This window comes from Anomaloglossus baeobatrachus, chromosome 2 (assembly GCF_048569485.1).
Source record: "Anomaloglossus baeobatrachus isolate aAnoBae1 chromosome 2, aAnoBae1.hap1, whole genome shotgun sequence".
In the NCBI taxonomy this organism is placed as follows: domain Eukaryota; kingdom Metazoa; phylum Chordata; class Amphibia; order Anura; family Aromobatidae; genus Anomaloglossus; species Anomaloglossus baeobatrachus.
The window spans coordinates 716,432,446-716,447,497 of record NC_134354.1 but is presented as its reverse complement, the minus strand read 5'-3'; the positions used below and the strand labels follow the sequence as shown (position 1 = coordinate 716,447,497).

The 15,052-nt window shown below is 42.1% G+C and overlaps 1 protein-coding gene across 4 annotated transcripts in view; it reads left to right on the top strand.

Annotated features, from left to right (window-relative positions):
• NBEA (neurobeachin) overlaps positions 1–15,052 on the top strand; it is a 1,081,445-nt gene that overhangs the window by 841,832 nt on the left and 224,561 nt on the right. For all 4 annotated transcript variants that reach the window (XM_075337333.1, XM_075337330.1, XM_075337331.1 and 1 more), the window contains 2 exons: positions 9,012–9,129; positions 12,458–12,560. In XM_075337333.1, the coding sequence (XP_075193448.1) occupies positions 9,012–9,129; positions 12,458–12,560 (221 nt within the window). The remainder of the gene's footprint in view (positions 1–9,011; positions 9,130–12,457; positions 12,561–15,052) is intronic.

Here is a 15,052-nt window from a genome sequence, read left to right as displayed (position 1 = left end):
AGATGTTCCTCGCTCCTGCGGCTTCATACACAGCGATGTGTGCTGCCGCAGGAACGAGGAATAACATCGTAACATCGGTCCTTCCCAATTCATGGAAATGACCGACGCTACACCGATGATACGATTATGACGCTTTTGGGCTCGTTAATTGTATCAAAAATGCTTTACACACTATGATGTCGAGAGCGACGCCGGAAGTGCGTCACTTTCGATTTGACCCCACTGACATCGCAGCTGTGATGTCGTAGTGTGCAAAGTGCCCCTTATTCTCTGCTGGTCTGCTTGCTCCTTTGATCACATGTTGTAGGGAGGCAAATCACATCTCCTCCCCTCCTATTTATGCTGGTTGAATTCTTCCACCCATGCCAGCTATAGTTTGTTGATCTGTGAGGTGTGGTGTCCCAGACTTTCTGGAGATAGTCGTGCTTAGTGCTTGGTGCAGTTGTGGAGTTTGCCCTTGTTGTTTAGCAGCTTCCCTCCTGCTCTTGTATTTCCTCCTGAATCTCTTTTTATTGCTATTTTATGTTGCCCGTGAAAAAAGTGGTTTTCCAGTACAGGTAAACAATTAGGCAGGGACTATAATATGGGGAATCATTACAGTATATAATATACATATTGTTAGGAGTCTCTTTGCTTCACAGTCCAGGCGGTCTTACGCTCATATGTGAATTTCATACTTGCCATTTGGTCTTTCTCCCATTTCTACAAGTATTGATAGAGAAGATACGAGTGCTTGTGCCATAATACTATATCCTCATATCTGTCCAGTGTCCAAACCATTATCATTGTCTGTTCATCAGATGTTCATTCCTCTGACGCTGTAATCCACATCATTAGATTTCGATATGGTGCCATTATATGCTTAGAAATAATAACACAGGTGTAATGCGACCAGTGAGTAATGCCGCCTTTCTTCTATATTTCTTGGCCATAAGTTTGGCCCCTTGTAGAGATGATTACATTTTAATTTCCAAAAGCCGGAGGTATTTCTTTCTACCTTTTCCATTATTGCCTAGGAAGGAGAAGCAATGGAGCTTATGAGTTTTCATATTTATTTCTCCACATTTCTCTTTCTCAAGGGAAGAGTTCTTGCTGACTACAGAATTCTCTGGTCTTTGTTTCGAAGGAATCATGTTGTGTAAACCTCATATAGTGGATAATGCGAGTCACATACCTGTATCTCTAGATACACATATTCTAGCATTTCTATGATAATGCATTAGATTGCCCACCCCATATTACTGACTACAAGCCCAGATATCCCTGTATTACACCGCCGGCAAGAAGTGCTGTACATTATTTAAACAATTTTAGCATGACCAACCATCCAAATATTGATAAATGTAATATATCAAGTGACCAACCATGTTTTGGACATTATTGCATTGGATAGTTCAGTCCTCAGAGCAATTGTAAGACCCTTATTCACACATCGGTGTTTTTAATGGACGCTATGTAGAAGCACACAGCAGCCGTGCACATAGATCAGTGCATCACATGTATAGTGCACATATTATGTAGCTATATTTGATTTCAGTTTCATCTGGGACATCACTGTAGAGATTTGCCGTGTGACGTGAACTTGACAGGCTTTTCAGCCTCATCAGCCATGGTAATAAGCTGGGCTTCTTATTTTCACCATGAGGAAGCATGACATGCGGCATGAAATGACCATCTGCTTCCGCTCATCTGCTCTTGAACTAATGACACAGGAGGGCTGGTGAATTCATAGATTAGCACCCACAAATGCAATCCTCAACACAAAGCAATCCACACAAACATGGCACGGCATGTCACACATCGTCCAAATAGGAATCTTCAGGGTCGTGTTCTGATCCACTTTACTAGTATGAGGCCAGAACTCCCAATATTGTTTCCATATGTGTGTGTGCATCTGCATATATACACAGTGTATGTATGTATGTATGTATGTGTATATATATATATATATATATATATACACACACACACACACACACGTATGTATGAGTGTGTGTGTGTCTGTATGTGTGTATATATATGTATATATACAGTACAGACCAAACGTTTGTACACACCTTCTCATCTCTAGAACAACTGTTAAGAGGAGACTTTGTGCAGCAGGCCTTCATGGTAAAATAGCTGCTAGGAAACCACAGCTAAGGACAGGCAACAACCAGAAGAGACTTGTTTGGGCTAAAGAACACAAGGAATGGACATTAGACAAGTGGAAATCTGTGCTTTGGTCTGATGAGTACAAATGTGAGATCTTTGGATCCAACCACTGTGTCTTTGTAGAAAAGGTGAACTTATGGACTCTACATGCCTGGTTCCCACCGTGAAGCATGGAGGAGGAGGTGTGATGATGTGGGGGTGCTTTGCTGGTGACACTGTTGGTGATTTATTAAAAAATTGAAGGCATACTGAACCAGCATGGCTACCACAGCATCTTGCAGTGGCATGCTATTCCATCCGATTTGCGTTTAGTTGGACCATCATTTATTTTTCAACAGGACAATGACCCCAAACACACCCCCAGGCTGTGTAAGGGCTATTTGACTAAGAAGGAGAGTGATGGGGTGCTACGCCAGATGACCTGGCCTCCACAGTCACCATACCTGAACCCAATCGAGATGGTTTGGGGTGAGCTGGACCGCAGAGTGAAGGCAAAAGGGCCAACAAGTGCTAAGCATCTCTGGGAACTCCTTCAAGACTGTTGGAAGACCATTTCCGGTGACTTCCTCTTGAAGCTCATCAAGAGAATGCCAAGAGTGTGTAAAGCAGTAATCAAAGCAAAAGGTGGCTACTCTGAAGAACCTAGAATATAAGACATATTTTCAGTTGTTTTCACACTTTTTAAGTATTTCACTCCACATGTTTTCATTCATAGTTTTGATGTCTTCAATGTGAATCTTCAATTTTCAGTTATGAAAATAAAAAAAAACTCTTTGAGAGGGTGTGTCCAAACTTTTGGTCTGTACTGTGTGTGTGTGTGTATATATATATATATATATATATATATATATATACACACACACACACACAAAGCAGGCTTATTTGTGCTTTATGATGAGTTATTGGTCTGCAAAGGGCTCATTTAATGTTTTGCACTTACTCTGTTTGTATATATACCAGATTTTTCATTTTATAAGACGCACCCCAAATTTAGAGAAAAAAAGAAAAAAAAAAAGGGTGTTGTCTTAGTGGAGGGGGGCGGCAGCGGTGGTAGAGCGGGCTCACAGATGGCAGAGACTGTGCAGGGAAAGCTGCGGTGGTTGTGTGGTGGAGCAGGCCGGTTCGGCGAGCGTCCCAGATGCTTAGTCGGCAGTGCGGGCTTCAAAGAAATGGTGCCCGGAGCAGCATGCACAGATGGAGCTCTCATCTAAGTGCTCCATGGGCACCACCATTTGAAACCCGGATTGCAGACAGACCATCTGGGACACCCGCTGCACAGCCACCGCAGCTTCCGCTGCCTGCACACCCAGCGCAGTCCACGCAGCCAGCCGGATGCTCGCACAGAGTGGCAGCCAGCAGGCCGCTCGCCCACCCACATAAAGAGGCAGCCGGCCGCCGGCACAGCACAGACGGCCCCTCGCCAATTCTCCACCTCCCGGTAAGCTATATTGGGATTTTAAGACGCATCCCTCATCTTCCTCCCAAATTTTTGGGAGGAAAAGTGCGTCTTATAATCCAAAAAATACGGTGTATGTGTGTGCATGTTTTCATAGATGCACACACATCAAAATACATACATTTGTATTTTTATATATCGATAGATACGGTAGTTACACACACACGTATAAATATATATACGGTATATTTACACGTGCGTGTGTAACTATCAATATATAAAAAAATAAATGTATGTATCTTGATGCGTGCATCTATGAATACACGCCACATACATTATGTATGTTTTTATATATATATACAGTTAGGTCCAGAAATATTTGGACAGTGACACAAGTTTTGTTATTTTAGCTGTTTACAAAAACATGTTCAGAAATACAATTCTATATATAATATGGGCTGAAAGTGCACACTCCCAGCTGCAATATGAGAGTTTTCAAATCCAAATCGGAGAAAGGGTTTAGGAATCATAGCTCTGTAATGCATAGCCTCCTCTTTTTAAAAGGACCAAAAGTAATTGGACAAGGGACTCTAAGGGCTGCAATTACCTCTGAAGGCATCTCCCTCGTTAACCTGTAATCAATGAAGTAGTTAAAAGGTCTGTGGTTGATTACAGGTGTGTGGTTTTGCATTTGGAAGCTGTTGCTGTGACCAGACAACATGCGGTCTAAGGAACTCTCAATTGAGGTGAAGCAGAACATCCTGAGGCTGAAAAAAAAGAAAAAATCCATCAGAGAGATAGCAGACATGCTTGGAGTAGCAAAATCAACAGTCGGGTACATTCTGAGAAAAAAGGAATTGACTGGTGAGCTGGGGAACTGAAAAAGGCCTGGGCGTCCACGGATGACAACAGTGGTGGATGATCGCCGCATACTTTCTTTGGTGAAGAAGAACCCATTCACATCATCAACTGAAGTCCAGAACACTCTCAGTGAAGTAGGTTTATCTGTCTCTAAGTCAACAGTAAAGAGAAGACTTCATGAAAGTAAATACAAAGGGTTCACATCTAGATGCAAACCATTCATCAATTCCAAAAATAGACAGACCAGAGTTGAATTTGCTGAAAAACACCTCATGAAGCCAGCTCAGTTCTGGAAAAGTATTCTATGGACAGATGAGACAAAGATCAACCTGTACCAGAATGATGGGAAGAAAAAAGTTTGGAGAAGAAAGGGAACGGCACATGATCCAAGGCACACCACATCCTCTGTAAAACATGGTGGAGGCAACGTGATGGCATGGGCATGCATGGCTTTCAATGGCACTGGGTCACTTGTGTTTATTGATGACATAACAGCAGACAAGAGTAGCCGGATGAATTCTGAAGTGTACCGGGATATACTTTCAGCCCAGATTCAGCCAAATGCCGCAAAGTTGATCGGACGGCGCTTCATAGTACAGATGGACAATGACCCAAAGCATACAGCCAAAGCTACCCAGGAGTTCATGAGTGCAAAAAAGTGGAACATTCTGCAATGGCCAAGTCAATCACCAGATCTTAACCCAATTGAGCATGCATTTCACTTGCTCAAATCCAGACTTAAGACGGAAAGACCCACAAACAAGCAAGACCTGAAGGCTGCGGCTGTAAAGGCCTGGCAAAGCATTAAGAAGGAGGAAACCCAGCCTTTGGTGATGTCCATGGGTTCCAGACTTAACGCAGTGATTGCCTCCAAAGGATTCACAACAAAATATTGAAAATAAAAATATTTTGTTTGTGTTTGGTTTATTTGTCCAATTACTTTTGACCTCCTAAAATGTGGAGTGTTTGTAAAGAAATGTGTACAATTCCTACAATTTCTATCAGATATTTTTGTTCAAACCTTCAAATTAAACGTTACAATCTGCACTTGAATTCTGTTGTAGAGGTTTCATTTCAAATCCAATGTGGTGGCATGCAGAGCCCAACTCGCGAAAATTGTGTCACTGTCCAAATATTTCTGGACCTAACTGTATATATATATATATATATAAAAAAAGTGTGTCCACCCATATCCTGTCCACCGCCATTAACTTGAGAACGGCGGCAACTATAGGCATAGACGTGGTGTCTAGGTATAGTAAAGTAGCCATGCGCTATGGAATGAAACCACCTATAGCGCCACCTGGTGGAAAACAACGAAGTTAACATTTTTATCTCAAACGGAACAAGATAGAGAAAAAAAGTGAATTACAAAGTTGTAGGGCATCATAAATTCAATACAAATCAACACCTTGCATACAGAAATGCTATGATTAGAAACCCATGATCCCCCCAAAACATTGAATGCTGGTCATGCATATGGCACTCATTTAACTTTAATGCTCAAAGTGGCCACCATCAGCTGCAATGCACATCTGGACTCTGGACAGCATACTGTATCTTGCTGCACGTTGTGCAATATGGTAGGTGACACGTTTGCAAAACCATCTGTAATATGTCGTCGTAGGTCCTGCAATGTTGGTGGAGGGGTCGCATACACCTGCTGGTTGATGTGACCTCACAGAAAGAAGTCCAATGGGGTCAGGTCAGGTGAGCGTGGAGGCCACTCCACGTAGCCACCATACCCAATGACTTGTAGGAAGGTCTCCATGAAGTATCTCTTCACATCCGCAGCCTTGTGAGTTTTACATGTTTAAATTATAGCATTTCTGTATGCAAGGTGTCGATTCGTATTGAATTGATGATGCCCTACAACTTTGTAAATCACTTTTTTTTCTCTATCTCATTCCGTTTTAGAGATAAAAATGCTAACTCCGTTGTTTTCCGCCAGGTGGCACTATAGGTGGTTTCATTGCGTAGCGCATGGCTACTTTACTATACCTAGACACCACTTCTATGCCTATAGCTGCCGCTGTTCTCAAGTTAATGGCGGTGGACAGGACATGGGTGGACACATTGTATATGTGTATATATATATATATATGAGTATATGAGTACCAAAATGTTATATTGACAGTTAGAATGATTTAATACAGCAAGTCAATATTTGCAGTGTTGACCCTTCTTCTTCATGACCTCTGCAATTCTCCCTGGCATGCTCTCAATCAACTTCTGGACCAAATCCTGACTGATAGCTGTCCATTCTTGCATAAGCAATGCTTGCATTTTGCCAGAATTTGTTGTTTTTTGTTGGTCCACCCATCTCTTGATGATTGCCCACAAGTTCTCAATGGGATTAAGATCTGGGGAGTTTCCAGGCCATGGACTCAAAATCACTATGTTTTGTTCCATGAGCCATTTAGTGATCACCTTTGCTTTATGGCAAGGTGCTCCATCATGCTGGAAAAGGCATTGTTGGGCGCCAAACTGCTCTTGGACAGTTGGAAGAAGTTGCTCTTGGAGGACATTCTGGTACCATTCTTTATTCATGGCTGTGTTTTTAGGCAAGACTGTGAGTGAGCCGATTCCCTTGGCTGAGAAGCAACCCCACACATGAATCGTTTCAGGATGCTTAACAGTTGGCATGAGACAAGACTGGTGGTAGCGCTCACCTCTTCTTCTCCTAATAAGCTGTTTTCCAGATGTCCCAAACAATCGAAAAGGGGATTCATCTGAGAAAATGACTTTACCCCAGTCCTCAGCAGTCCACTCCCTGTACCTTTTGCAGAATATCAGTCGGTCCCTGATGTTTGTTCTGAAGAGAAGTGACTTCTTTGCTGCCCTCCTTGAAACCAGACCTTGCTCAAGCAGTCTCCGCCTCACAGTGCGTGCAGAAGCACTCAAACCAGCCTGCTGCTATTGCTGAGCTAGCTCGGCACTGCTCGTAGTCCGATCCCGCAGCTGAAACAGTTTTAAGATACGGTCCTGGCGTTTGCTGGTCCTTCTTGGGTGCCCTGGAGCCTTTTTGGCAACAATGGAAGCTCTCTCCTTGAAGTTCTTGATGATGCGATAGATTGTTGACTGAGGTGCAATCTTTGTAGCTGCGATACTCTTCCCTGTTAGGCCAGTTTTGTGCAGAGCAATGATGGTTGCACGTGTTTCTTTAGAAATAGCCATGGTTAACTGAAGAGAAACAATGATACCAAGCACCAGCCTCCTTTTAAAGTGTCCAGTGGTGTCATTCTTACTTAATCTAGACTGATTGATTGCCAGCCCTGTCCTCATCAACACCCACACCTGTGTTAATGGAACAATCACTAAAACAATGTTAGCTGCTCCTTTTAAGACAGGAATGCAATGATGTTGAAATGTGTTTTGGTGGTTAAAGTTCATTTTCTTAGCCAATATTGACTTTGCAAGTAATTGTTGTTAAGCTGATCACTCTTTATGACATTCTGGAGTATATGCAAATTGCCATTAGAAAAACTTAAGCAGTAGACTTTGTAAAAATTAATATTTGTAGCATTCTCAAAACTTTTGGCCATGACTGTGTGTGTGTGTGTGTGTGTGTGTGTGTGTATATATATATATATATATATATATATATATATATATATATATATATAATGTGTACACACACACACACACGTACGTGTTTGTGTATTTGTAAATATATATAATATTTAAAAGTTTGAAAATATAAAAGTGTAATCTATTACACAAGACATAATGGGCAATAAGTGAAAAAACACCCAAAAATCTTGATCTTATCATCACAGTTATATACAGTATAAAAACTAGAGAACAATACAAAGGTTATCATTAGTTATAGTAGTTATTGTATATACATTGCATGTCTTCTTTGTTCTATACATGATACAGGTAAAATATATCTTTGTACTTTGTATCTTTGATTTTGTGTTATATTGAGCCTGAAGAAGAGACCTGCGTAGTCTGGAAAGCTGCTATTATTACCATCTTTTCACTTAGCCATTAAAAGGTATCAACCACTGAGGACTTCAGTTCTTTTAAGCCATTTTTTGTTCTATACATGAATATATACTGGACAGACGGGTGGCCACTAATTTCTATCAGATAAAATTGTGAAGAATATTCAATAATAAGCTATGAATACATTGTAGATTTCGGCAGCCGGGGCGATGCCTCCTGCATTGTATGGCCGGTATGTTGGAGATTTGTTGGCTTTCTGTGCGGTTTTGTTTCCTGACGCTGGCACAGCATTAGCATGGGCTGTTGTTCAATCATTATGGAGGGAGAAGTGGTATAACAATACACAGCGTGATTAAAAAAAAACTTTTATTCAAACATGTCTGACAAGTGTCGTCCTCAGAGACCATTCAATCATACCAGACTGTCTTCATTTTGTATTTCCCATAGGTTCATGTTATAGTCAATAGCAGCTGATCCTCAAATAACTAACCTTTTCTAATTAATCTCTCCTACTAAGTAATGATAATGAATTCACGGGGAAAGCTCAACCCAAAAATGTCATTTTCTTATGAAAACAGTTCAGCAATAATACATTGGGAAGCGCGTTTCACAATATAATTTTGGCTTGTCCTGTGCTTGGTTTGGCTAGGTTCTTGCTTACACCGAAGGACTTCATGGAAAATGGATGTTCAGCGAGATCCGAGCAGTTTTCTCAAGACGGTACCTACTGCAGAACACGGCCCTGGAAGTGTTCATGGCTAACCGCAGTGAGTGTCACCTTTAATACAAAATACATATCCATTTATTGTCTACTATTAGTTATTCTATAGATATAACCAGTGTCTAATATTAAAGGTGCAGGTAAAATATATCTTCATTTAATATAAAAGGTGAATAGATCATTATTTCATTAGGCTCAAAAAAAAGCCACAATGTCTTTGTAAATACTAATTACTAGAGATGAGCGCATGTGATGAGATTCGAATTTGCCAAATCACACAGATTTTACTGGGAAATTTGGGAAATTTAATTCATAGCTTACTTCTTCTCTACAAATTAAATGTCCAAAATTGTGCTTTGGGGTCTGGAGAGAGCCATGGGCATATAAAACATAAGGGAACCTGTCAGGTGCAGTATGCACCCGGAACCATGAGCAGTTCTGGGTGTATATTGCTAATCCCTGCCTAACCATCCCTGTATGTAGTAGTATAGATAAAGGGATCTTTAGAAAAAGTATTTCTAAAGATCCTTTATAATATGCTAATGAGCGCAGGGACTAGTCATAAGGGTGTTACTTCCCCCGACTAGCCGCCCACTTAGCATGTTAGTATGCCCACAGGGGCGTACCAACATGCTAGTCAATGCAGAGTCACCAGCGGTGATACGTGTATCTGTGTCCGCAGTGAATGCTGAGCTGAATGTCCCGCACTTCCGGTCATGCACAGTATGAAGCCGGGTGTACCCGTTCCAGCTTCAGACAGATCTTGTACGAATGACCAGAAATGTGGAACATTCAGCTCAATGTTCACCACGGACACAGGTACATGCATCATCGCTGGTGACTCTGCATTGAATAGCATATTAGTACACCCCTGTGGGCATACTAACATGCTAAGAGGGCAGCTAGTTGGGGGAAGTAACACCCTCACGACTAGTCCCTACGCTCATTAGTATATTATAAAGAATCTTTAGAAATACTTTTTCTAAAGTTATCTTTATCTATGCTACTAGATACAGGACAGTTAGGCAGGAATTAGCAATATACACCCAGATATGCTCGTGGTTCTTGGTGCATATTGCACTTAACAGGTTCCCTTTAAGAAGTAGATAAATAATAATAAAACACAAAACCTCTTTGCTCATCTCTGCATCTGGCTATCCACCATTCATTTGCTGCACATCATCCTCTTAATGCCGCTGCATGTTCACACTAGATCAGGACTGCTGTTGTGTGCAGGTTCCACCCAGGCTTAGGGCCGCTGTACACGCTATGGCATCGCTAAAGCGATGTCGTTGGGCTCACGGAATTTGGGACGCACATCCAGCTGCGTTAGCAATGTCGTTGCGTGTTACACCTATGAGCGATTTTGAATCGTTGCAAAAGCGTTCAAAATCGGTGACATGGGGGTCCATTCCCAATTATTGTTGCAGCTGCAGGTACGATGTTGTTCGTCGTTCCTGCGGCAGCACACATCGCTATGTGTGACACCGCAGGAACGAGGAACCTCACCTTACTTGTGGCTGCCAGCAATGAGGAAGGAAGGAGGTTCGTCCCGCTCATCTCCGCCCCTCCGCTTCTATTGGCCGGCCGCTTAGTGACATCGCAGTGACGCCGAACAGACCTCCCCCTTGAGGGAGGGATTGTTTGTCAGTCACAGCGACGTCGCTGAACAGGTATGTGCGTGTGATGCTGCCATAGCTATAATGTTCGCTACGGCAGCGATCACCACATATCGGCCGTACGACGGGGGCGGGTGCTATCGCGCTTGACATCGCTAGCAATTGCTAGCGATGTCGCAGCGTGTAAAGCGGCCTTTATGCAGGCTTTACACGAGACGATAGATTGTGCGATATGTCGTCGGGGTCACGGTTTTCGTGACGCACATCCGACATAGCGCACGACGTCTTCTTGTGTGACACCTCTGAGCGATGCAGTATCGCTCACAAATCGTGAGTCGTGTACTCGTCGTTAACTTTCATAATCTCATTTATTTACATGGGTGCAGGTTGTTCATCGTTTCCGTGGCATCACACGTTGCTCCATGTGACACCACGGGAACGATGAACACAGTGTACCTGCGTTCCACGGCACCCGCCTGCTTAATGGAAGGAAGGAGGTGGGCGGGATGTTTACATCCCGCTCATCGCCGCCCCTCCGCTTCTATTGGCCGGCTGCCGTGTGACGTCGCTGTGACGCCGAACTTCCATCCCACTTCAGGAAGTGGACATTCGACGCCCACAGCGAGTTCGTCCGGAAGGAAAGTACTTGTGACGGGGGTTAAACGGGTTTGTGCGCCACGGGCAACTAATTGCCCGTGACGCAAAAACGACGGGGGCGGGTGCGATCGATCGTGCTATCGCACAATCGGGTCGTCTCGTGTAAAGCAGGCTTTAGTCTCGGTTGTAAGTCCCAAACTAGAGTGCGCATTGGAAGGTCACAGCACATGTTGTGACATCACCGCAACCTTACAACATACATACACAGAGACATCTCTGGCCCAGTCGTGCACTCGTGACTAGGACTTCAACTACGCTCAGCCCCAAAATGTCTTTGCACATGCGCAGGATCTTCCAGGGCTTAGTAGCAAGCAGAAGTCCCAGCCTAGTGTGAAGATGCAGTAAGCTACGGTGGTAAGAGGATGTACCAAGGAGTGTGATGTCACCACGACCTTATAATGTGCATGCGCACAGAGGTCCCTCGCCCAGTCGCGACTGACAGTCCCAGGCTATCATTACGATATAGCTGTGGACGAAGTGACGATGACCGTACAGGGAAGAGCAAGCAGTGGAGGTAGCAAGAGAGGAGAGCATTGAGGTATTAGTTTGTTTCGGGGCTTTTTTGCCATGCGTCTATGGTTCGGCAAAATTGCAGCCAACCAGTTGTCATTTTGCTGAGTTCGCACAATGTGAATTACAACAAGTCTGCATTTTGGAGAATACAAATTTTTGTAAAATTTGAGTACAATTAAATTCCACTGAATTAAATTTGACCATCTCTACTAATTACCAAAATTCACTCAAAATATAAGAAGGATGAAAAATTGTACCTTAGTGAAAATTTATACTTTTCACTGTTCGAAAGGCTAGAAGTAGAACTGTTTTCACTACTATTAGTGGAAATTGCAGCCATAGTCAGGCATAATGGAGTTATGGAGGTGAGGCTTTTGGCCATCACTTATGTTCATGCAAGAGTACATAAGCACTGTTTTGCTTTTCCTACCATCTAAGTGCTTTGTGCATGGTAAACCTTTGGTATTTCTTAGCTTAGTTGTGCTCAATAATAAGAAACACCTATGCTGAGGTAGTAGTCATGTTGTTAGTTCTATGTGCTCAACCTAAACTATTTTTTCAACATTTTTCCTTACTGTTCTCTAGCCTCCGTTATGTTTAATTTTCCTGATCAAGCCACCGTGAAGAAAGTTGTGTACAGTTTACCTCGGGTCGGTGTCGGTACCAGCTATGGCTTACCACAAGCCAGGTATGTGTGTTATATTTCATATTTTTAGTGAATTCCCATTGTAAGTTATGCCATATTACATACTCCAAAAAAAATGTAATTATTTGAAACAACTTTCCAAGAACCCCTGATTTTGCAACTCATTTTATTTTTGCTCTACATCGCTCCGTTGCACATATTTTAACACTTTGTTGCTTTTGGAGCACACTATGTGAAATCTCTGCTTTTGGTGCAACTTAGTCCTTCTTCAAAGTCTTCTCTGGAGGTGTAAGCTTTCACCCCTTCCTCTCAGATGCTGCCAATTACAGCTCAGCAACGTCTTGAGACTGTTAGATTGGTAGATCATCTGTTGCACTGTGATTGTCAGCTTCAGAGAGGGAGAGGAGAAGAGAAGACTATAGAAATGCCCAGTTGGGCTGCAAGAAGAAATTTCACATACTGCACTCTAAAAGTAAGAACTGTGAATATCTTTGCAATGGAGTGATACAGCGCAAAAAAAAAAAAAACAGCAGAATCAGGGGAGCTTAGAGATTTATTTTTTTTACACGGTATTGAACTAATTTCAATAATTGCAAAAAGTACACTTTACGCTTTTAATCTTGAATTTCAATTAAAGTTCTTGACTTGGCTTGAAAAAGTATTCATACCTCGTGAAGCTTTCCACACTTACATTACACCTACAAACTCAACTGTATTTTAGTGGGATTTTATGTGGTACATCAACACTACGTAGCATGTATTTGTGGATTGTAAAGGAAATGATACGTTTTCTAAATATTTTAATAGTATAAATCGGAATATTGTGATGTGCACTTGTATTCAGCCCCTTTGGCTCAATGCTTTCTAGGACCACCTTTCTCTGCAATTACTGCTGTACGTTTTTTGGGATATATCCCTACTAGCTTTGCACATCAGGAGGCTGAAATTTTAATTGTTGCCCAATGTATATTTTATTTATTTCTTTTTTAAAATATAAATGCAACACTTTTGTTTTTGCTTCCAATTTTCATGAGCTGAACTCAAAGATCTTAGAATTTTTCTATGTACACAAAAGGCCTTTTTCTCTCAAATATTGGTCATAAATTTGTCTTAAATCTGTGTTAGGCCTGTTTCACACGTCAGTGAAAAACACAGACTTTTTCACTGACGTGTTAAAAACACATGTCCCTCCGTGTGCTGTGATTTACACATTCGTGATAGCACATGAATATAAACTCATCTGTCCCCCCGCTCCTGCTGTCCGTGGTGCTGAATCTCTGACTCTGCAGTCTCCGGCCGCCGCTGTCTCCCCTCTGCAACTACTTCCGGCTCGTGGTGCAGTGCATAACTGCATATTTATGACCATAATTAGCCGGCTTGGAAGCAGAGGCAGCACAGGCTGGAGACCGCGTCGCTGGAGACGGGTGAGTTTAAAAAGCTTTTTATTTTCAATATCCATGTTTTTCTGGTACATGTTTCACGTTTCATACCACTTTGTGGTCCGTGGGACATCAGTGATGCCAGAAAAAACTGACATGTCTCCATGTGGATATCACGGACACTCATGTATACCACATGGAGACACAGACACTGAAAAATCACTGATGTGTGCACAGACCCATTGATTTTAATGGGTCTGCGTATGTCCGTGATTCTGGTACGTATAAAAACTGTCACATACGTACCAGAATTACTCATGTGTGAAACTGGCCTTCGTGAGCTCTTCTACTTTGCCGAAATAATCCATCCACCTCACAGTTGTGGCATATCAAGATGCTGATTAGACAGCATGATTATTGCACAGGTGTGCCTTAGGCTGGCCACAATAAAAAAACACTCTAAAATTTGCAGTTGTACAGTATTGGGTGGGTACAGAGTCAGAAAACCAGTCCGTATCTGGTGTGACTACCATTAACATGGAAAAGGTCTTAGATCTTTATATGCAGCTCATGAAATATATCAGCAAAAACAAAAGTGTTGCATTCATATTTTTGTTCAGTGTATATATAAAAATATATGTATATGTGTAAAGTGAATATGTCAGCAGACTTTTGCTATTTAATCTGTAGGTCCTGACACACAGATTTCAGCGATCTGTCACTTATTAGGCTGTGTGCTGCTGTTTGCATACAATGAATGTTTTATCGCCAGGAGATTATTTCTGCCCAGAGTAGCTGCTTCATGCCAAGTCGTCCAACCTCTCCCCCTCCTTTGAAAAGCAGCTCGCTGTCAATAAACAATGTACATAGAGAGTCTGATGTGGACGGGGTTAACATGCTACATCTAGGACTCTGTTTGGTAACAACTGCTGCATCCAGTAAACTAAGTGACACATTGCAAGAATCAGGATCTCTGTCTCTACATTGTGTTTCTCCGATGAGGTAGCAAAAACTGGTGACAGGTTCACTTTAAATAACCCCACTTTTTCCCAAACCTAATCGTAAAATACAAAAAAGAATAAAATATTTGCTATTGCCGAGTAGTTACTTACTCAAAATAAGGACTCATAAAAATATTTATTTCATACAGTGAAC